The sequence below is a fragment of the Salvia miltiorrhiza genome, chromosome 2 (genome assembly GCF_028751815.1).
Source record: "Salvia miltiorrhiza cultivar Shanhuang (shh) chromosome 2, IMPLAD_Smil_shh, whole genome shotgun sequence".
NCBI lineage: Eukaryota > Viridiplantae > Streptophyta > Magnoliopsida > Lamiales > Lamiaceae > Salvia > Salvia miltiorrhiza.
This window is the reverse complement of record NC_080388.1, coordinates 2,559,582-2,581,096: the sequence shown is the minus strand read 5'-3', so window position 1 is coordinate 2,581,096 and position 21,515 is coordinate 2,559,582. Positions and strand designations below refer to the sequence as shown.

General features: G+C 44.2%; 2 protein-coding genes across 2 annotated transcripts in view; both read left to right on the top strand.

The window, feature by feature from the left end:
- The window catches only part of LOC131012585 (protease Do-like 7), a 498,535-nt gene that overhangs the window by 101,691 nt on the left and 375,329 nt on the right, over positions 1 to 21,515 (top strand). The gene's annotated exons all lie outside the window — the stretch shown is intronic.
- Positions 619 to 2,448, top strand: LOC131012593 (coumaroyl-CoA:anthocyanidin 3-O-glucoside-6''-O-coumaroyltransferase 2-like). The gene has a single exon (XM_057940576.1). The coding sequence runs from the start codon at positions 720 to 722 to the stop codon at positions 2,085 to 2,087; it is 1,368 nt and encodes a 455-aa protein (XP_057796559.1). The 5' UTR covers positions 619 to 719; the 3' UTR covers positions 2,088 to 2,448.

Below are 21,515 nucleotides of genomic sequence, written 5' to 3'. Positions count from 1 at the left end.
CTCTCAATTCGGTCCCATTTCTTGATGCCTTCTCAAATTGTTCCCATTTCCACCATACATTTCCCTTCACAAATTCATTACCCGACAAACTTTTATCTAAAGTTAGAACATAATCTTTACCATTTAAACATCATTCAAGAATAAACAAAATACTCACACATATAACATGCAATTATGCACTAATAATATAAGTGGTAATTGTGTTTTTGAGGGGACATTCAAGTGCCATAGACTTTATTATATAAGCACAACTAAATCTAAAGTTTAAACCGCAGCAAAAAAGATTGAATTAAAAAAAATTATCTTTAATACATAAATTTTCATTTATTTTGATTTTGCATATGAGCATGAATTTATCCTTAAATTAATATTGAGGTGGTCACCTGAAATATCCACATAGATTAAACTGCTGATATACACGTAGTTGAATATCTATATATCTATATATGCCACTCAGCTTATCATAAGAATTTAATTAGTCGAAAATTGATAATATTGTAAAAAAAATGTATATTTGAATAGAATCTTTTAATTTATATAATATAAAATTAAAATTTAATAAAATTCCGTATACTTATGCACAATTACCTTTAATAATAAATATGAAAACCTAACTCCAATATTATGAAGTGCTTATTTAACTATACAACAACTAGAACTATATTGTATCTCACCACTATCTCAGCCATTATTCTCCCACTCCCTCCATCCACCGACTAATGGCCTCCGCCGGCGCGGCCGTCACGGTGGTGGAGCGCTGCGCCGTCTCCCCGCCGCCGCGCTCCGTTCCGCCGGCGACTCTCCCGCTCACCTTCCTCGACATACCTTGGCTTTTCTTCTCCCCAACTCAGCCCATTTTCTTCTTCGCCTCAGCCGCCGCCGCCGCCGCCGCCAACTTCACCCAAACAGTCGTCCCAAAGCTCAAGCACTCTCTCTCTCTAGCCCTCCGCCACTTCTTCCCTCTCGCCGGAAAGTTAGTCATCCCGGCGGCGCTCTCTGCCGAGCCCCACCTCGAGTACAACGAGAGCGACTCCGTCCTCTTGGTCGTGGCCGCGGCGGCGGATGGCTGCGAGTTCAAGAATCTCGCCGGAAACCACCGCAGAGACGGCCGCCGGTTCCGCCGCCTGGTGCCGGAAATTGGCGGCGGAGACGGCGGAAAACGGCCCGTTTTAGCGGTTCAAATAACTGTTTTCCCCGAAATGGGAATCTGCATTGGATTCACGCTGCGAAACGTGGCTGCGGATTGGAGAACTTTCAACAATTTCTTGAAAAATTGGGCTTCGCTCTGCAAAAGCGGCGGAGATCTTCTTGATGCCGGGAGACACGTGGCGTCCCATGATAGGTCAGTGATACTCGATTCTGGTGGGCTGCGGTCATTTTTCTTGACCGAGTTTTGGAAAATGGCAAAAAATGTAAAAGATGTGAATTTCGATGATAGTGAGATTGTAAGAGCTACGTTTGTTTTGGGTCCGAAAGAAATGGAGCAAATCAAGAAATGGATCTTGACCCGGTCCGATCTTCTATTCGGGTCGACCCAATTGCTCCTTTCACCTTATGTCATTGTATGTGCCTTTATTTGGGTGTGCTGGATCAAGACACATTGGTCTACGAATATGATCACGAGAAAAGACATCGTTCATTATTTCGGTTTTATTGCAGGCGGGTTGACCCGAATGCCCTACGCAGTGCCCAGTACTTATGTGGGCAATTGCGTCGGGTTTGGCCGATCGGCAGCTATTAGAGAGGAACTAGCGGGTAAAGACGGCGTCGTTTTCGCCGCAAAGGCGATCGGGGATACCGTCAAGAAGTTGAACGGGGATATGCTCGGCGGAGCTAGGAATTGGATCGCTGAGTGGAAGGAGATGCGGGAGTCAGAGCTCCATGTTACGGTGACCGGGTCACCGAAATTGGATCTCTACGAATTGGATTTCGGGTGGGGAAGACCCGAGAAGTTTGAGGAAGTGTCGATTGGCACGGGAGCAATTTCTCTTAGTGAAAGTAGAGAGGTGATTGGTGGAATTGAAGTTGGTGTTGCTTTGCCTCGGCTTAAGATGGATGCATTTTCGACTTTATTTAATGAGGTATAAAATGTTATGTTACATATATTTGTGTTGAATCTCGTATTTATCAATTAGCAATGTGGAGAATGTTTATTAAAAATAAAAAATGAGAGGTCTCAATCATTGATTTCTTCTATCTTAGTTGAAATGTTGGTAATAATTGTTATGTATGTTGGAGGACAAGCACAATACGGCCATATTTGTACAAATGTGTAATATATGCATGTGATTTTTTTTATTTTATGTACTACTAATTTTTTTATTTTTGAGGGAAAAGTACTTTGGAATAATGTTATCTTGATACGTAGCATATGTTCACCATTTATGCTATGATTGTAATTTGTAAACGGTTGAACTATTGTGATAAAAATATGAAGTGACATGAATTACATAATGAACACAATATATGCCCATGTGTGTTTGTTTCTTTTTAATTTCTCCTTTCCCGATTCTCTACTATTCAAAACATTGAAAATGTGTTCTTTTCCTCATTTTTAATTTTTTAATCATATGTTATTGTTACAGTTGGAGCCACAACTTATATATTTTTATATTTAATTAATTTAATCATGTTTAAAGTTTCGATGATTGAGGCCGGAACCTACCATCAGTTAATAAAATACTATTAATCAATTGTATAGTGACTTTGAGTATTTTAAAATATAAACATTAAGACTCTCCAGAAGTCTTGGGTTCAATCTCATCTGCGTGCGATGTAGTTTTTTCATTTTTATATGGATAATATGGTCGCGTCTGCGTGCGGTGTAATTTTTCCATCTTTGTATAGTGTAGAGATTCTACTTTTGTGTGAGTGACTTATTTGATTATATAATATACCTCTTGTAATTTAAAAAAAATATAAACTTTAAGATAATTAAATTTAATTAACCTTTAGTTTTAACATTGTACAAACATATGCCAGTGGGAATCATTCATTCCTCTGGAATTCATAATGCTCCATTTCATATATATTGATTAATCATTTAAATATTGTACATTGTATTTATTAATAGAGATGACTTAGGTTGGTGGTGGAGCTAATAGCCGACGGAGAGGTTGTTGAACCTGCCGCCGCGGCCGCCGCTACTGTCGACGAGAAAGGCACATTACGGCTGAGATTCAGCATTGACATGTGACAATCACCGGCGAATTCGGGGCTGCCTCCACCTAAATTTTGAATTTTTATTATAAATACTATTATCATTATTATAAATAAATAAATATATAAAACAAGAGATAATATACTACATTGGTTTAATAATCGTAATTATCTAATCTAATTGTTTAATATTTTAAAGTGGTTTGTTATATACTACTCCCTTCATTCATCAACTCGTATTCCAATTTGTTATTTTAGTTCGTCCATCAATTCGTATCATAATCCACTAATTAAAGTATTGATATTTACTGATTGTGGGTCCCCTTCTACACTCAACAAATAAACAATACAGTTTTTTTCTTAAAACTCATGCCCCTTAATTTTCCCCTAGGACATGAATTGGTGGACGGAGGGAGTATTAATTTGTTAAAATTATGTTATTTTTGTTGCACAGTTAATTTTTAATTTTAAGTTTGAGTCGATCCTCTAGTTAAAATAAGATTGTGAACTAATAATAAAAATTAATTTATTTTTATAAAAGATTGAATATGTTTTTGAAAAAACACATAGTGGTAGCTCTTTTGGTACTTTTAATGTATATATTGTTGAATGAATAAAATAATAATTATTTATTATATATAGTAGGAGATAGTTGTGTTCAAATTTTAAGTCCATTAAAATTTTATTTAAACACAAAAATAAAATGTACGGATTGCCAAGAAGAAGAAAAAAAAAAAAAAAAAAAAAAGAAGGCCCAATAGCTACAACCCCAAAATCCTGTGTGTAAAATCTTCGAATTTCAGAGTCCAAACTTTAACAATTTCAACTCCTAATGATAAATCATGAATTTGTCCCCGATGACGATCCATGTGGCCACCAATAAAATAATAAATCAAATTTATCTATAGAATCAATAAATAATTGTTAATTGTGTATCCAAGTTTCAACTAATAACTAACGTGGAAATGATCTAAATAATAATTTATGTGTAAAATTTTAAAAATAGAATACATAATGGATTTAATAAATCTGTTAGTGATACAGAATACAAAATTAAAAAACTCTAATAAAACGAATAATTTGTAGAAGAACCTATTTCGTGTGAGTGGAGAATTCTATAAATCAGAAATTCAGAATATTCTCCTTTTCCAAGTGGAAACACCCACCACAAAACATACTTCCTCTGTTCACAAAGTATTGCCCCATTTACTGTTCGGCACGGAAATTAAGAAAACTGATAAAGGTATTGTGAGTGAAATATAAAGGTAGTTGACTAAAATGATAAAGGTAGTTGACTAAGGTGTTAAAATTGTTGTGTGGTAGGTCCACAAGTAATAAAATATAATAAATATAGAATATAAAAATAAAATAATTTGTTGTAAGGTAGTCCATTAGTAGCAATTGATGGTAAATAAATGAAAGAAAAAAGAGTGTAGTGGTACAAAAAATAGAGTATGCCATTACTTTGTGGACAAGGAAAAATGAGTAAGTATGGCAATATTTCGTGGACGGAGGGAGTATTAATTTTACGATCAATTTTAAATTTGGAACATTCTTCCGTCATAATATATGTTAACAAATTATATATACACTTATTAACTGTATTAAATATTAATTAAATGACGAAGGATAGAGCATGCACCAACGGAGAGTCGGAGGCACGCCACTTCGCGAGCTCCACTGAAAATGCTCTAAGGAAGACCTAAGAAAGGATTTGTTTCAAAAAACAAAATTAAAATCCTCAAATTATTACTCCCTCCGTCCCATTAAAGTTGGCCACATTCTTTTCGGAACGGAAATTAAAAAATGTATTGTTATGAGTTAATTAAGTGGTCCATATTTTTAAATGACTTTTATTTATCTTAATTGCTTAATTAGTAAATCTACCAACAACCACCACAAATCTGCTAGCAACTCGCCGCCGGCGGCAACCGGAGCACCACCACCACCGACCACAAGCACCACCACCACCACCACAAATTTTGCAAAAATCTTGACGATTCGAACTCGACGATTCCGCCATCCTCCACCACCACCAAAAATCTTGAGAAGACCGATTGAGGAAGAAAGGAATAGAGGAGAGAGGAATAGAGGAGAGGGGATATAGGTTTAATTAAAAGCTTAATTAATTAAATTTAATTTAATATGCTTAATTAAGTCCAAATATTTCTTATTTTAGAAAGTGGCCAACTTTAATGGGAATCAAAATGAAAATGTGGCCAACTTTAATGGGACGGAGTGAGTAGTATTTTGTGACCTTCACTATCAAATTAAAATTAAAAACAATATATATCGTTTCAAAATTTCAAACAAAAAATTTAAAAATATAAATCTCTAAGACAAATTAAGATCCAAATCCAAACATATATCAAATAACATATGTATAAATTTACAAATGGAGTCTAATTTAAGTGGCAAAGCTGTAACACTCAAAGACTCTCATTTGTGAGAGGTATTGGGTTTAATTTCATTTGCGTGCATACTAGTAATTTTTTTACTTTTGTGTGGATAGTGGTTCTGCCCGTGTGCGATTATTTTCCCATATATATTTGTGTTTTTCTTTGTTAGAGGTACTGAGTTCAATCCCATTTGCGTGCTTGCGGGTAGCTTTCTCACTTTTGTGTGGATAGAGGTTCCGCCTATGTGTGGTTATTTTCCCACATTTGTTTGTTTCTTTGTCAGAGGTATTGAGTTCAATCATATTTGTGTGCTTGCGAGTAGTTTTCCCATTCTTGTGTGGATAGTGGTTCCGCCTGTGTGCGATTATTTTCCCATATTTATGTGTTGTGGAGGTATCGGCTGCGTGCGAATTGCTTATTTGATTATATATTAGATATCTCTTGTAATTTTTTTTAAAAAAATATATGTATAAATTTATTGACATTATATTTTGAGTGAATTTTGAAAATAGCCACTTTTGAATATTAAAATTAAATCCACTCAAATAAAAATTTAAAAAAATACTCACTTTTTGTGTTAAAGGACTAAATTACCTCTCTATATAAATGAGCAAACCCTAGCCTCCTCTCATTCTCTCCTCTCTCTTTCTATCTGTCTCTCTGTCTCTCTCTCTGTCTCTCTCTCTCTCTCTCTCTCTCTCTCTCTCTTTACATGCTTTCTCTTTCTCTGGCTCTCTCTCTTCCAAGTGGCGCCGTCGCATGCTCCCACGGCCACTGCCAACTCCGTCGCCCACAACGAGGCCAGCAGCAGCGCCACCGACCTCGGCGACGGCGCATCCGCCGTCTCCGCTTCTCCGATCTCAGCCGGCACCGATTTCTCTCTCTCTCTCTCTCTCTCTCTCTCTCTCTCTCTCTCTGTAAATCATCCGCCTCCACCACCGTGTCGCCGCCGCTGCTGTCGTCGGCTTCCTCCATGCTTGCGGAAATTCGGCGACTACGTTGTTCTGCTTCCGACCGTGTCCAGCGGAGCCTGGCCTCGGCCACGCCTCCCCGTCCTTCACCACGACGCCGCCTCAGTGCCGCGCCGCCCCGGATCTGCATCGTCGCCTCGCTCCGGTTAGAGTAAGGCACAGATCTGAAGATCTTCGTCATCGTCTACGAGGATCTCAGATTATTTCTCCATCTTGGAATCATTGGGATGAGAATGAAAATGATTTAGGGATTCTAGATTTTGGGGATAGTTCTTATTCAATTACTTTAAGAAAGTATGTCATTTAGAAGAGAAATTTGAGGAAAAGTTAAATTCAATTTGAATTTAATCGAAAAAAAAAAAGTAATGAAGAAATTGATGAAAATCACGCAATTTTGTACAAATGTTCTTGAATTCACAACCAGATTTATGAAATCACAACTGAATTATCAGTGTTGATTGTGAATTCACAACTGAAATAGTGTTGGTTGTGAATTCAAGTTTTATTGGTTTTGAATTCATAACTTGAAATAGTGTTGGTTGTGAATTGCATGAATTCACAACCAACACTTGTTATTCACAATCAATAATTGAATTCAGTTGTGAATTCGAGTTTTAAAGTTTGAATTCACAACCAGTGAACTGTGGGTATTTGTAAAATTTTTATATGTAAGGGTAAAATGGTAAATGTGAGTATTTTTTAAATTTTTTATTTTAGTGGGTAAAATTTAATTTTACTATTTGAAAGTGGGTATTCTTATATATTAACACTTATATTTTATGCGTTACTATTATTAAATATAATGTATTTAATATTGTATATATGGTTATATTAAAACATAATTATTATATAAATATATAATCGACAATATTAAAATAAGTACTCCCTCTGTCCACGAAAAAGTGCCCTACTTACCCCTTTTTTTTCCACGAAAAAGTGCCCTGTTTACCTTTTTGTACATTCATACCCTTTACTTTTCAATTTATTTACAACTTATGTCATTAATAAATCCACACTTTTATTTAATATATGCAATTAACCCACACAATTAACTCACTAATTAAAACTACGAAACCAACTCCCCCACGCCTAATCAATCCCATTTATTTATTTATTTTCTTAATTTTCAGTTTATTTATTTATTTTCTTAATTTTCAGTTTATTTATTTATTTATTTTCTGAATTTCAAGTTTATTTATTTATTTATTTTTGAATTTTTAGTTTATTTATTTATTTATTTATTTCAAGTTTATTTATTTATTTTCTTAATTTTCAGTTTAATTATTTATTTCCAGTTTATTTATTTTCCATTTTATCTATATATTTATTTTCTGAATTTTCAGTTTATTTATTTATTTATTTTCTGAATTTCAAGTTTATTTATTTATTTATTTTTGAATTTTCAGTTTATTAGTGGGTTCCTAAATTCAACCCTTATAAGGAGGTTTCGGCCCTTGCACAAGTTTGGGTTCGTATTTACTACTTACCCATTGAATTATGGCATCCGGAAGTTATTGCGGCAATTGGACGTTACCTGGGAAATCCGATAAAAGTGGATGGTTGCTCGGGGGCGGGTGAAGTAGGACACTACGCGCGCGTGTTGGTGGAGCTTGACATGTCTCTCCCCCTCAGGGAGGGACTTAGGATGGATGAAGGGGATAGTGCTTTTCATGTCGAATTTTACTATGAAAATCTGCCCCTCTTTTGCTCGCGTTCCACAGACAAATACCGGAAAGCAAAGAATTCGAACCAGGATAAGGGGAAGGCTGGAGTGGAGAGTGTTAACTCTGGTGATAAGATGAAGGAGCCGAACAAACATGTTAAGGAGTGGCAGTCGAAACAAAACCAGGGAGGCTCTGATAACAGAAACGGACATGAAACGACTGCTGGCAACAGATTTGAGGTTCTGGAGAAGGTTAATGAAGCTGGGAATGAGGAAAGATCTGGGCCGGATCTCCTGGAAAAAGAACAAGTTCAGGACTTGACGTTGGAGGGAAATCATACAGTTTTGGACTCTGATAAGGAACAGACGGCGGACGGGAGCGTCCTCATTGAAGTTACCACTACGAAGGACAATCAGGAAGTTAATACTAAGTGTGACAGAGATGAGCAGATTCAGGCAGCTGAGTCTAGTTTTAATGATAAGGAGGGAGTTACGTCGGATTTGAAAGCGTTAACTTTGGAAAACGCTTTGAAAATTCAACAGCTAGAGTCGCTCATTGTCGGCCTCTCGGCGGAGGAAGCTCAAACTGTTAAACGAGGGCGTGGGAGACCGCCCAAAGAAGCAGGACGAGGAGGCCGTTCTGGAGTTATTCCAGTTGCTACAAGTGCGGGAGATTCGATCAAAAATAGACTCAGAAAGGCTATAGATATGGGACATAGTCCGAAGGACTTTATCATAGAGCAACCAGGGAGGCCAAGTATCAGTACTATGCATAACTTAACAGCGCAGAGCTGGGCGGATCAAATGGAGATGGAGGAAACTCCATCGACTAATCTCTAATCTTGGATATGAATATGCTCGTTTGGAACGTCCGGGGTCTTACGGACGAATCTAAACAGCTGTTAAGGGAGCATTGCCGCTCATTTTCTCCTATAATTTTGGGGATTATTGAACCAAAATCCAAATTTCATAAGACACACCCGGGTTTCTGGCATTCCCTTAATCTCTCTCCTCGTCATCAAAATTCTCGGTCGTCTCGAAGATCTAACATTTGGTTTTTCGCTCAACCTTCTGTTTTTACTACTGGTGTTTAACGAAACTAACACCTAAACTATGAGACGAAAAATGTAAACTATACCTAGTAGAGATGATCGGAAAGAGTAAAGTAGCTGATCGGAGAACTTAATACGAGAGAGAAAAATGTCTGTTGTATTCAAAAATGTATGATAGCGTAATTGTAATACACGAGCTGAGGTCTATTTATAGATTACAATTGAGGGTAAAAAGGTAAAATCAGTGCCCACGCATGCTCCTTGCGTGGTCGGAGGGTAGAACAGTAACTTCGCCTTTACGCGGGAGACTTTCCCGCACCTTCTAGCATTTCTCTGGCGGAGGTGGCTCCTCTGGTGATGATGACTTCTCTGGCGAAAGTGGCTCCTCTGGTGATGATGACTTCTCTAGCGAAGGTGGCTCCTCTGGCGAGGGTGACTTCTCTGGCGAAGGTGGCTCCTCTGGCGAGGGTGATTTCTCTGACGAACGCGATTCCTCTGGCAAGAGCCATTCCTCTGGTGGATGAGTTGTCTCTGATGGATGAAATCCCTCTGGTAAGAATGATTCTTCTGACCAGTATGACTCCTCTGATGAAGATGATTCCTCTGATTTGTATCCTTTCTCTACTCTGCACATATCACTCCTCATCAACCACTCCCCCCTCTAGTCTGGTTGAACCGGGTATTCTTCGCGTTCAACCAGTGGGGTACTGTGAAGACCAAAACTATGCTGTTTTCCTTGATCCCTGCAAATCATGAAGATATAAGTACTTCTAATATTATATGAAAACAAAGGTAAGCCCTGTAAGTTGCTTCTCTGGTGTTTTTGTTACTCCCACCCTCCTGGTCTGGCTAGTTCGCTCTGGAATAGCGCAACTAGTCGGAGGATTCGCCCGCGTGGGTGACGTCATCTGCATTAAATGCCTGCCCGATATACAGTGCTTTCCCCGTACCCCGAGGTTACTTTTTAACCTTTGCGTCCTTTCGTCTCTCCGTAGAAATTCTCACCCGTTGATTATTTCCCGTATGCCACGCGTCACTCATCCCGCGTGCTCGTAGTTGCCCGCGTACATTTTTACTTAATCGATTCGAACTTCCCTTTTTCACTATTCTTCTTCTCCAATTCTTTCGAACCACTTTTTCTGCATTTTCCGGCGATTCTCTCCCTGTTCCGGCGTGTTTTCCTGCGACTTTTCCGCTCCAGGTTTTATCATCAATCTTTCTCCGGCCTAGGTAACTCGCACATCCTCTTCTCCCGCAATTTTTGTGTTTGGTGTTAGTAGCTTTGAAATTCGTTGGTGCTCTGATTGAGCGTGCTAGAAACCCTAGATTTTAGGTACGTCGATAATGGCCTCCACTTCCGTTCCTCAGCCCTCGCAGTCGCCTTCCCCTTCTCCCCGAGCCTCTTCATCTTCCTCCCCCCAACTCCAGGATCTCGAGAACTTCCCTTCCCCTTCTGCCTCTTATGACTCTCAAGCTATCCCCAGTTCTTCCCCGCCTAAAAGAAGGGGTAAGAAGACACCCCAGCCCCCCAAGCATATTCCTGAATCCCGCCTTAGCGTCGCCGAGGTGGAAAAAATGCGACGCAAGTGTCGTTGCCCCGAGGGTTTAAAATTCATCGCCTTTTCCAAAGATTCGACACCTCCGGCAAATCTTCGCGACCATAAGACTGTGGCTATCTGGAAAGCCCAGGTAGATGCTGGTCTAAGACTTCCTGGGGGTGATGCTGGAAGGCACTCTGGGGGCCTTCAAAAAGACTCCCGAATACCTGGAGGATTTTGGGCCCCTCTTTGCTTACGTGATAGAGCGTACTGCTACAAAGGCATTGGAGATGGCGGGAGCCACCCCTGAGCAACTTGCTTCCTTGGATTTTCGAGCCTTGATGGATAACCTCAAGGATGAGGAAATAAATGAACTGATGGGGATTCCTGCAATTTCTCCAGGGAAGCCAGAGTGGTGGTATCCAGTGCTGGAGAAGGCCATTCCCTATTTTACCTTTGGGATTGGATCTGACTCACTGCCCTCTGCCCCCATGTATATGCCTGCTTTTTCTGCTTCCCTAGTGCGCATTGTGAACCGGCTGCGGGATCCCACTGGCAAGAGCACCCGGACATTTTCTCAGTTCAGCCTGGAGCCTCCCCTGCCCTCTGACTTAGCACCTTCAGCTTTCGCCGACTCTACCTCCTCCTCTGCCGCGGTGGCCCAGCTGTTTGATCTGTATAGAGATGAGAATTTATATGTGCAGGAAGCTGCGAAGCTGTTGGATTTGGGAGCTCGTCTTCCCAAGATGAAAGAAATTGGCATGCTGCCAGTGTTCACAGAGGGGGCGTCTGCTAGTCGGATCCCCACAAGCGATGTCCCTCTGCTGGTTTCCTCTGCCTCTGCTCCTGCTTCCTCTACTTCCCCTGAAGATGCCTCCATCCCTCCTGCCTAATTTGATAACAATTTCTGTAACTCTTTATTTTGTACAGACTGAATACTTACCTCCGATTTTTGGTGTACAGCTCTACCTCTTGGACATGTTTTTAATGAAATTTCTTTCCCGCTTGTACTTCTTTTACCTTTGTTCCTTATGTTATCTTTGCTGCCTGTTGATGTCTGAATTTATATTCCCGCCTCTCCTCTGTTGGTTTGATTTGGCCCGTTATACTTGCTGTTGATGTTCCTTTGATCCTCTCCTCTGAGGTTTCTTTAATTTCTGCTTTGAGGATTCCGTTGATTCCTCTGACGAGGATTTCGGTTGACTCTTCTGGCAAGGGTTTGGAAGGCTCCTCTGGCGAGGATTTTGGTTGACTCTTCTGGCAAGAGTTTGGAAGGTTCCTCTGGCGAGGATTTTGGTTGACTCTTCTGGCAAGAGTTTGGAAGGCTCCTCTGGCGAGGATTTTGATTGACTCTTCTGGCAAGAGTTTCGCGGACTCCTCTGGCGAGGATTCTGATGACTCCTCTGGCCAAGATTTGGCAGACTCCTCTGGCGAGGACTTTGGTGAATCCTCTGGCGAGGATTTTGCTGACTCCTCTGGCGAGGATTTTGATGACTCCTCTGGCGAGGATCTTGGTGAATCCTCTGGCGAGGATTTTGCTGACTTCTTCGGATAAAAGCTTCACCGCCTCCTCTTACGAGTATTTGGTTACTTTCTCTGTTAATGATTTCGCGATTCCCATCCAAGCTGCTTCCCATCCGAGCTGCTTCCCATCCAAGCAGCTTCCCATCCAAGCTTGAGCACTCTGCGCGGAGCATGGAGGACCCGGGGGGTGCAACCAACTTTCGCGGCTTACGATTAAATAGTAACCCTCTGCGCGGAGCATGGAGGACCCGGGGGGTGCAACCAACTTTCGCGGCTTACGATTAAATAGTAACCCTCTGCGCGGAGCATGGAGGACCCGGGGGGTGCAACCAACTTTCGCGGCTTACGATTAAATAGTAATCCTCTGCGCGGAGCATGGAGGACCCGGGGGGTGCAACCAACTTTCGCGGCTTACGATTAAATAGTAACCCTCTGCGTGGAGCATGGATAGCCCGGGTGGCACGACCAACTTTCACGGCTTACGATTAAATAGTAACCCTCTGCGTGGAGCATGGAAGGCCCGGGTGGCACGACCAACTTTCACGGCTTACGATTAAATAGTAACCCTCTGCGCGGAGCATGGAGGACCCGGGGGGTGCAACCAACTTTCGCGGCTTACGATTAAATAGTAACCCTCTGCGCGGAGCATGGAGGACCCGGGGGGTGCAACCAACTTTCGCGGCTTAGGATTAAATAGTAACCCTCTGTGCGGAGCATGGAAGGCCCGGATGGCACGACCAACTTTCGCGGCTTACGATTAAATAGTAACCCTCTGCGCGGAGCATGGAAGGCCCGGATGGCACAACCAACTTTCGCGGCTTACGATTAAATAGTAACCCTCTGCGCGGAGCATGGAGGACCCGGGAGGTGCAACCAACTTTCGCGGCTTACGATTAAATAGTAACCCTCTGCGCGGAGCATGGAGGACCCGGGGGGTGCAACCAACTTTCGCGGCTTAGGATTAAATAGTAACCCTCTGTGCGGAGCATGGAAGGCCCGGATGGCACGACCAACTTTCGCGGCTTACGATTAAATAGTAACCCTCTGCGCGGAGCATGGAAGGCCCGGATGGCACAACCAACTTTCGCGGCTTACGATTAAATAGTAACCCTCTGCGCGGAGCATGGAGGACCCGGGAGGTGCAACCAACTTTCGCGGCTTACGATTAAATAGTAACCCTCTGCGCGGAGCATGGAGGACCCGGGGGGTGCAACCAACTTTCGCGGCTTAGGATTAAATAGTAACGCTCTGTGCGGAGCATGGAAGGCCCGGATGGCACGACCAACTTTCGCGGCTTACGATTAAATAGTAACCCTCTGCGCGGAGCATGGAAGGCCCGGATGGCACAACCAACTTTCGCGGCTTACGATTAAATAGTAACCCTCTGCGCGGAGCATGGAGGACCCGGGAGGTGCAACCAACTTTCGCGGCTTACGATTAAATAGTAACCCTCTGCGTGGAGCATGGACGGCCCGGGTGGCACGACCAACTTTCACGGCTTACGATTAAATAGTAACCCTCTGCGTGGAGCATGGAAGGCTCAGGTGGCACGACCAACTTTCACGGCTTACGATTAAATAGTAACCCTCTGCGCGGAGCATGGAGGACCCGGGGGGTGCAACCAACTTTCGCGGCTTATGATTAAATAGTAACCCTCTGCGCGGAGCATGGAAGGCCCGGATGGCACGACCAACTTTCGCGGCTTACGATTAAATAGTAACCCTCTGCGTGGAGCATGGAAGGCCCGGGTGGCACGACCAACTTTCACGGCTTACGATTAAATAGTAACCCTCTGCGCGGAGCATGGAGGACCCGAGGGTGCAACCAACTTTCGCGGCTTACGATTAAATAGTAACCCTCTGCGCGGAGCATGGAAGGCCCGGGTGGCACGACCAACTTTCACGGCTTACGATTAAATAGTAACCCTCTGCGCGGAGCATGGAGGACCCGGGGGGTGCAACCAACTTTCGCGGCTTACGATTAAATAGTAACCCTCTGCGCGGAGCATGGAAGGCCCGAATGGCACGACCAACTTTCGCGGCTTACGATTAAATAGTAACCCTCTGCGCGGAGCATGGAGGACCCGGGGGGTGCAACCAACTTTCGCGGCTTACGATTAAATAGTAACCCTCTGCGCGGAGCATGGAGGACCCGGGGGGTGCAACCAACTTTCGCGGCTTACGAGCGCTTCCTTTCCTCTGCGCGGAGCATGGAAGGCCCGGATGGCACAACCAACTTTCGCGACTTACGAGCGCCTCCCTCTGTTCTGGTGGAGCGTGATCCCTCTGCTCTGTTGGAGTGTGATCCCTCTGCTTTTCCCTTGACTTGCTGAGAAGCAATTTTTGAATTTAAAAATTGGGACCTACGTGTATACACCCTACTCCCCCCTCTGGTGACATGTGCAATACTCTGTTATGAACATGTTGGTCCCATTACTTCCTACTCCATCCTCGGCCCATAAACTCGCGTGGGCCCATTATCTCTTAGCCCATTTCTTAAGCCCAGTATCGCCTCTATATATACCCTTCACCCTTCGCGATCTAGGTTATAATTCCTCATTTCTTTTCCTCCGCCCCGAACTGTTCTCCTTTCCAACCCTAGATCTCGTTGCCCCCTTCTGATCTCTCAAACCCTAGATCTGCCAACCTTTTGCCTCTCTTGTTATGTATCTTTCCCCATCTTGGTTGTAAAGTACTCAAGTAAGGGAAGTTCCCCTCTGAACACTCACATCCCTAAAGGCTCCGCCTTTTCCTCTGTATTTCTGGTGCAGATCTCTAACTTTGTGGTTGTAATGAGCGGACTTCCCGTACTTGAGAGCATTATTGCCGTGTTTCTCAGATCTGGACGTTGATTCTCCAGATCCGGGCGTTGATTCCCCAGATCTGGACGTTGGTTTGCTCCTTTTCTGTATTCCTTCTCTGTGGCATTTTGACTTGTTATTTTTCTTAATATTCTGCAGACGTGGGGTGGAGCTGAAGTAGATCTGAGAAGTGAGCACGTTCCGCCGGCGAAAAAGAACGCGAAGTGTTGGATCGTGGGAGCAAAGGCGTCGATCCCTGATGCTTGCTTTCCTTTTGACCTGCTAAGAAGCAGTTTTTGTATTTGTTTCCCCCTTATCCTGCTAAGGAGCAGTTTTTATTTTGGATTTGAAAATTAGGGATTACGGGTATACACCCTACTCCCCCCCTGGTGGCATGTGCAATGCTCTGCATGAACATGTTAAGTAGCATATGTAATGTAAAAAAGCAAGAATTGAAATAAATGAAACAACACAAGGGAATTCCCTAGAACCACATATCTGTTTTATTGATATTATGGCCCCGGACCTCGTTAAAACCCCTGTGGGGAAAAAGAGTATCCGGTCTACAAGTGATTACTCCTGCTAAGTAGCAGTTATACATAGAACTTTTTGAGTGTGTTTATATTCCATGGCCTGGGGAGAGCTCTACCGTCTGAATCCGACAATGTGTACGCTCCGCCACCCAAGACCTCTGTAATGATGAATGGTCCTTCCCAATTTGCTTCAAACTTGCCCACTGCCTTTAATGCGTCTGCTCTTTTCAATACTAGATCGCCCTTGACCAGCTTCTTTGCTCTGACCCTTTTGTCGTACCCTGCTTTGATGACACTTTTATATTTTGCTGCTCTGATTTGCGCTTCTTCCCGCTGCGCTTCCACAAGATCGAGCTCTGTTCTCCGGAGATCGGCGTTGTGCTCTGTATCGTAGGTGATGATGCGGTATGATTCCAATCTGGCCTCTGCTGGTATCACGGCGTTGGATCCGTATACCAGCGTGAAAGGTGCCTCCCCTGTTGCTATCTTTGGGCTAGTGCGATAGGCCCAAAGAACGGTGTCTAACTCCTCCACCCATTTCCCTCTGCTCTGGTTCAATCTCTTCTTAATCCCTTCACAGATTGTTCTGTTGGCTAACTCTACTTGGCCATTTACTTGTGGATGAGCCACTGAGACGAAATGCTGAGTGATGTCCATTCGATCACAGAAATCTGCTATCCTCTGCCCTGTAAACTGAGTCCCATTGTCAGACACAATGATTCTTGGTACCCCGAATCTGCAACAGATGTTCCTCCAAATGAAACGTTCCACTGTCACTTCATCGATCTTGCCCACAGCCTCAGCCTCAACCCATTTAGAAAAATAATTTATTGCCACGATAAGAAAGCATTTTTCTCCCGGTGCTGTAGGCAACTTCCCGACTATATCAATGCCCCATTTGTCAAACGGACATGCCGCGTACATGACACCCATAGGCTCCCCTGGTACATTGATTCGCCCAGCATGTCTCTGGCAAGCTTCGCACTTGCGGACGAACTCTCTGGCTTCCTTGTTGATGTGAGCCAATAGAACCCTGCCCGAATAATTTTTCGTACGAGATCCCGAAATCCCGTATGCCCACCACAGCAACCTGCATGAATTTCTTTTAAAGAAAAATTAGCCTCCTCTGGAGATAAGCATTTAAGTAAGGGCTGAGTAAAGGATCGCTTGAAGAGTTGATCGTTGATTAAGCAGTAATTCTCATAGCGAGCCCTCTGATTGGATTCTCTGCTCAGCCGCTCCCCTGTCTTCAGAAAGTGTATAATCGGAGCCCGCCAATCGTCCCTGATCTCTACCGAGAAAACCTGCGAAGTCTCCATCTCTCTGGTATCACAGAGTAAAATAATTTCATCATTCCAAGTTTGCTCCACCGCACTAGCCATGCGCGCCAATAAGTCTGCTTTCGTATTTTCCTCTCTGGCAATTTGTTCGATCCTGAATTCCACAAACTTTTCTTTCATTTCACTGATTTTGGAATGGTACGCCCTCATCCGCTCATCCTTGACACTATAAGTCCCTGAAAACTGTTGGGCAACCAACTGGGAATCTGTCTTTATGATGACACACTTGGCTTTGAGCTCTGACAAGATGTGAGCCCCTCTGACCACGGCCTCATATTCCGCTTCATTGTTGGACAACCGACAAGTGAATTTGATGGCGAACTGGTATGTTCCATAACCTGGTGAAGTGATATAAACCCCGATCCCACATCCCTCTTTCGTTACGGATCCATCCACGAAGGCCACCCAAAACTCTGGTACAGGACGACGAGTTGTTTCTTGTATGAAGTCTGCCAACGCTTGTGCCTTGATCGCCGTTCTCGGCTCATACTCTACATCATACTCCCCTAACTCCACAGCCCATTTAACCATTCTTCCCGACAAATCCGGGCGCCCCAAAACTTGTTTGAAGGGTAGAGACGTGCGTACTACCACTCGGTGTGAAAGGAAATAAGGCCTCAACTTTCTGGCCGTAACCATGACTGCCAGAGCAACCTTTTCAATCTCTGTGTAATTTTGCTCAGGCCCTTGTATGATTCTGCTAACGAAATAGATAGGCTTCTGGTGACTTCCCTCTTCTCTGATAAACACAGAGCTGATCGCATCTTCTCCCACCGCTACATACAGATACAACGTTTTCCCTGGCACCGGCTTGGTCAGAGTCGGTAACTTGGCTAGATATACTTTAAGATCTTCAAACGCCGCTCTGCATTCCTCTGTCCACAGAAACTTAGTTCCCTTCCTCAGCACCTTGAAAAACGGCATGCTGCGTTCTGCTGAGCGTGATATAAATCTGCTCAGAGCAGTGATGCGCCCATTCAGAGTCTGCACCTCTTTGATTCCTCTGGGCGGTGTCATTTCCATAATAGCTTTGACCTTTTCTGCATTAACCTCAATCCCTGCAGGCGTGACCTTATATCCCAAAAACTTCCCTGTTGTGACTCCAAAGGTGCATTTTGCTGGGTTCAGCATAAGCCGATGATCTCTGACCACCGTGAAGATTTCTTCCAGATCAGAGACATGATCTTCTGCCCTGATACTCCGTACAAGCATATCATCTACGTATACCGAAATGTTCTTGGCCAATTGTTCTTTGAAAATTTTCTCCATCATCCGCTGATATGTAGCTCCCGCATTTTTTAAGCCAAAGGGCATACTTCTCCATCCATATACCCCGCAACAGACGGCAAATGCTGTTTTGGCAATGTCTCCCTTGTTCATCCTGACTTGATGATATCCCTGGTATGCGTCCATCATGGACAGTAAAGCACACCCTGAAGTGGTATCTACCAGCTGATCGATCCTCGGCAGAGGATAATGGTCCTTTGGGCAAGCAGCATTTAGATCTCTGAAATCCACACACATCCTCCAGGTGTTTGTTTTCTTGGGTACCATCACCGCGTTTGAAATCCACTCCGGATATTGCACTTCCACAATGTGCCCTACTTCCAACAATCCGTAGACCTGTTCCCTTATTGCAGCGTCCTTCTCTGCCCCAAAGTTCCTTGTTCTCTGCTTTACCGGCTTCACCTTAGGGTCCACGTTGAGGCAATGCTCTGCCAACTTTCTATCAATCCTCTTTAAGTCGGTGGTACTGAATGCAAACACGTCTGCATTTCTTCGAAGACAACCAATGAGTTCCTCTCTGACCTGATCACTCATGGCAGACCCAATCTTTGTCTGGAAACCCTCTTTCCCTGGAAACAATTCTATCATGTTGCAGACATCATTGGTGGACACCAGCGCGGTTTTTTCTGTGCTATCTCTGTCTTTTAATAAATCCGCCAACTCTTGGCGTTCCTCTGCTAAGGCGTGCACCTCGCCCACCTTTCCCCTCTTCCGTGTATCTGATCCCTCTGTCACTCTTTCCCTCTTCTGGCCCGATGAGTGTGCAAGCATTTGGATGTGACATGCTTTCGACGCTGTTTGATCCCCACAAACTTCTCCTACTCTTCCTCCCTCGACTGGGAATTTCATTTTCAAATGGAACATAGAGACCACGGCCCTGAATGCCGTCAAGGCAGGTCGTCCGAATATGACATTGTACGCAGGTTTGGGCATGTCCACAACTAAAAATCGTACCATCCTTGCTCTACTGCTATTGGCTGCACTGCCGAGGATCAACGGCAGCTCCACATACCCTAACGGCATAACCATCTCTCCCCCGAATCCAAACAAAGGAGCGTTTGTGGGCTCAATGTGCACTTCTATTCCCATGTTTTGGAGGCATTCCTTGTATAAAATATTCACGGCGCTCCCTGAATCGACGAAGATGCGGTGAACCATGCAGCCCGCTATGTCCGCCGTGATGACCAGCGCATCATCATGCGGGTACATTAATGTACGTATATCCTCTGCTCCAAAAGTAATCGCCGGCTCTTCTGCCGCACCCGTAATTTCCATGACCCTTTTAGGATAATACCCTGTTTTTACTGCTCTGATGACTTGCTTTTTAGCCCGATTTGACGTGGGCGTCCCGTTCTCTCCGCAAATCATATGCACTTCCCTTCTGTATGGTGGAGGAGGGGCTTGCCTCTCTGCCCCCTCCCTGCGATCATCCCGGTTGTCATCAGGCCTACGATCTCTGTTGTTCCCCTGCTCCTGTCGTAGATCCTGATTATTCCTCTGATCCCGCTGGTCTCGCTGATCCCTCTGATCTCTCTGATCCCTCTGATCATTCCGTCTCTGACCCTCATTTCCTCTGTCAATGAATTGATCAAGGAGTCCCTGGCGCACTAATAGCTCCAGTTGATGCTTAAGATGTCCACAATATTTTGTAAGGTGACCGAAGGCATTGTGATACTCACACAACTTGTTATTGGACCCTTCCTATGGCGGCCCATTCCGGTAGGTTCCCGGTGCCCGAAAGAACGGTTGGTCTTTTATCAAATGGAAGATCTCGTCTTGTGGTTTATTCAGGGGCGTGTACTCAGTAAACCGTGTGACCTCATTCACACTGCGTTGTTGATGGGACGACATTCCTCCCTGGGGTGGCAATACCCTAGGAGGCAACCCTCTGAATGGGGCCCTATCTTGCTGCCTCTATCTCTCAGGTGCTTCCTCGGCTTTCTTGACCCTATGTTTATCATTTTCCACCTTTCTCGCCATCTTGGCGTCCTCCAACTGCAGGTAACCCGGCAACCTTGCCATAATGTCATCAAAATCCCTTGCTGGTCGGATTTGCAATTCGTCAAAGAAGATCCCCGGCCTGAGCCCTCTGACATAGGCGCAATTTTTGATTTGTGATTCTGCCTCTGGCACCTCCAGAGCGGCAAGATTAAACCTCGCTGTGTACTCCCGCAACGTCTCTCCCTGATCCTGTTTGATATCCATCAGCGAAAGGGCTGACTTCCCTACCCTCTGCGAACTTGCAAACTGTCGAAGGAAGCGAGTCTGCAGATCTTCAAAAGAGTGAATGGAATTCGGGGGAAGCGTCCCAAACCATAACTGAGCCGGTCCGGTCAAAGTAGTTGAAAAGATACGGCACTTGATGCCCTCCGTGTACATATGCAGCGTGACTAACCCTTCAAACCGATTGAGGTGCACCTCCGGATCGGTAGTGCCATCATAATCCAACGAGATGGGCTTGTAGCTTCTGGGTAGGGTATCTGCCAAAATATTATCAGAGAAAGGACTACGGTTGCTGATGGGGTGGAATCGTGAAGTCTTAGCCCTCTTGTCTCCCTTATGCCTCCCCTGCTCCCTTCTGTCCCTGGGTGCATCACGAGCGTGGCGCTTGTGAATTCTATATTCAGGTCTGCCAGCGGAATACTCCGGTTCCCGTTCCTCTGATCTCTCTGTATAGCGCGATTTTTCTGATCGATGGGATTTCTCTACCCGGTGTGATTTTCCTGACCTTTGTTCCCTGTCCTCCCTCCGGGATTTCTCCCTCAGTGATTCCTCCAGATCCTGGAGTTGGTGTTTCAGCTGGGACACTTGGTTTTTCAACCGTGCCTTCTCCTTTGGTCTCTCTTCCTCGAACACAAGGGAGACGGATTGACTATCAGACTCGTCAACCCTCTCCTTTCTAACAACACTGTTGAGCCTGACACGGCTCCCTTCTGGTAAAGCTAACTCTCTGTCAACAGCGTCCCCTTGCCCTTCTCCAGGCACCACGGCCTGTTTGTTGATTGCCAGTATATTTGCCTCCTGAGCAGTGGGAGGTGGGGCCTCAGTGCCCTGCAGGTTGGCTGCTCCCACCGGGGTAGCCACCGTAGGGATGACGGACATCATCGGAGTTCCCAGTGCCTGCCGCATGTTAGCGTAGCTGAGCAAGGCCATCATTTGCTCTGCCAGCCCAAAGTTAATCGATCCTCCTCCAGACGTGGGAGCCAGATTCGGCAGATCAGAACCCGGTGTGACCAAAGCAAACCTCTG

What these genes read in the sequence shown, in the direction of transcription:
- LOC131012593 (XM_057940576.1), top strand. Translation starts at nt 720, where the DNA reads ATGGCCTCCGCCGGCGCGGCCGTCACGGTGGTGGAGCGCTGCGCCGTC.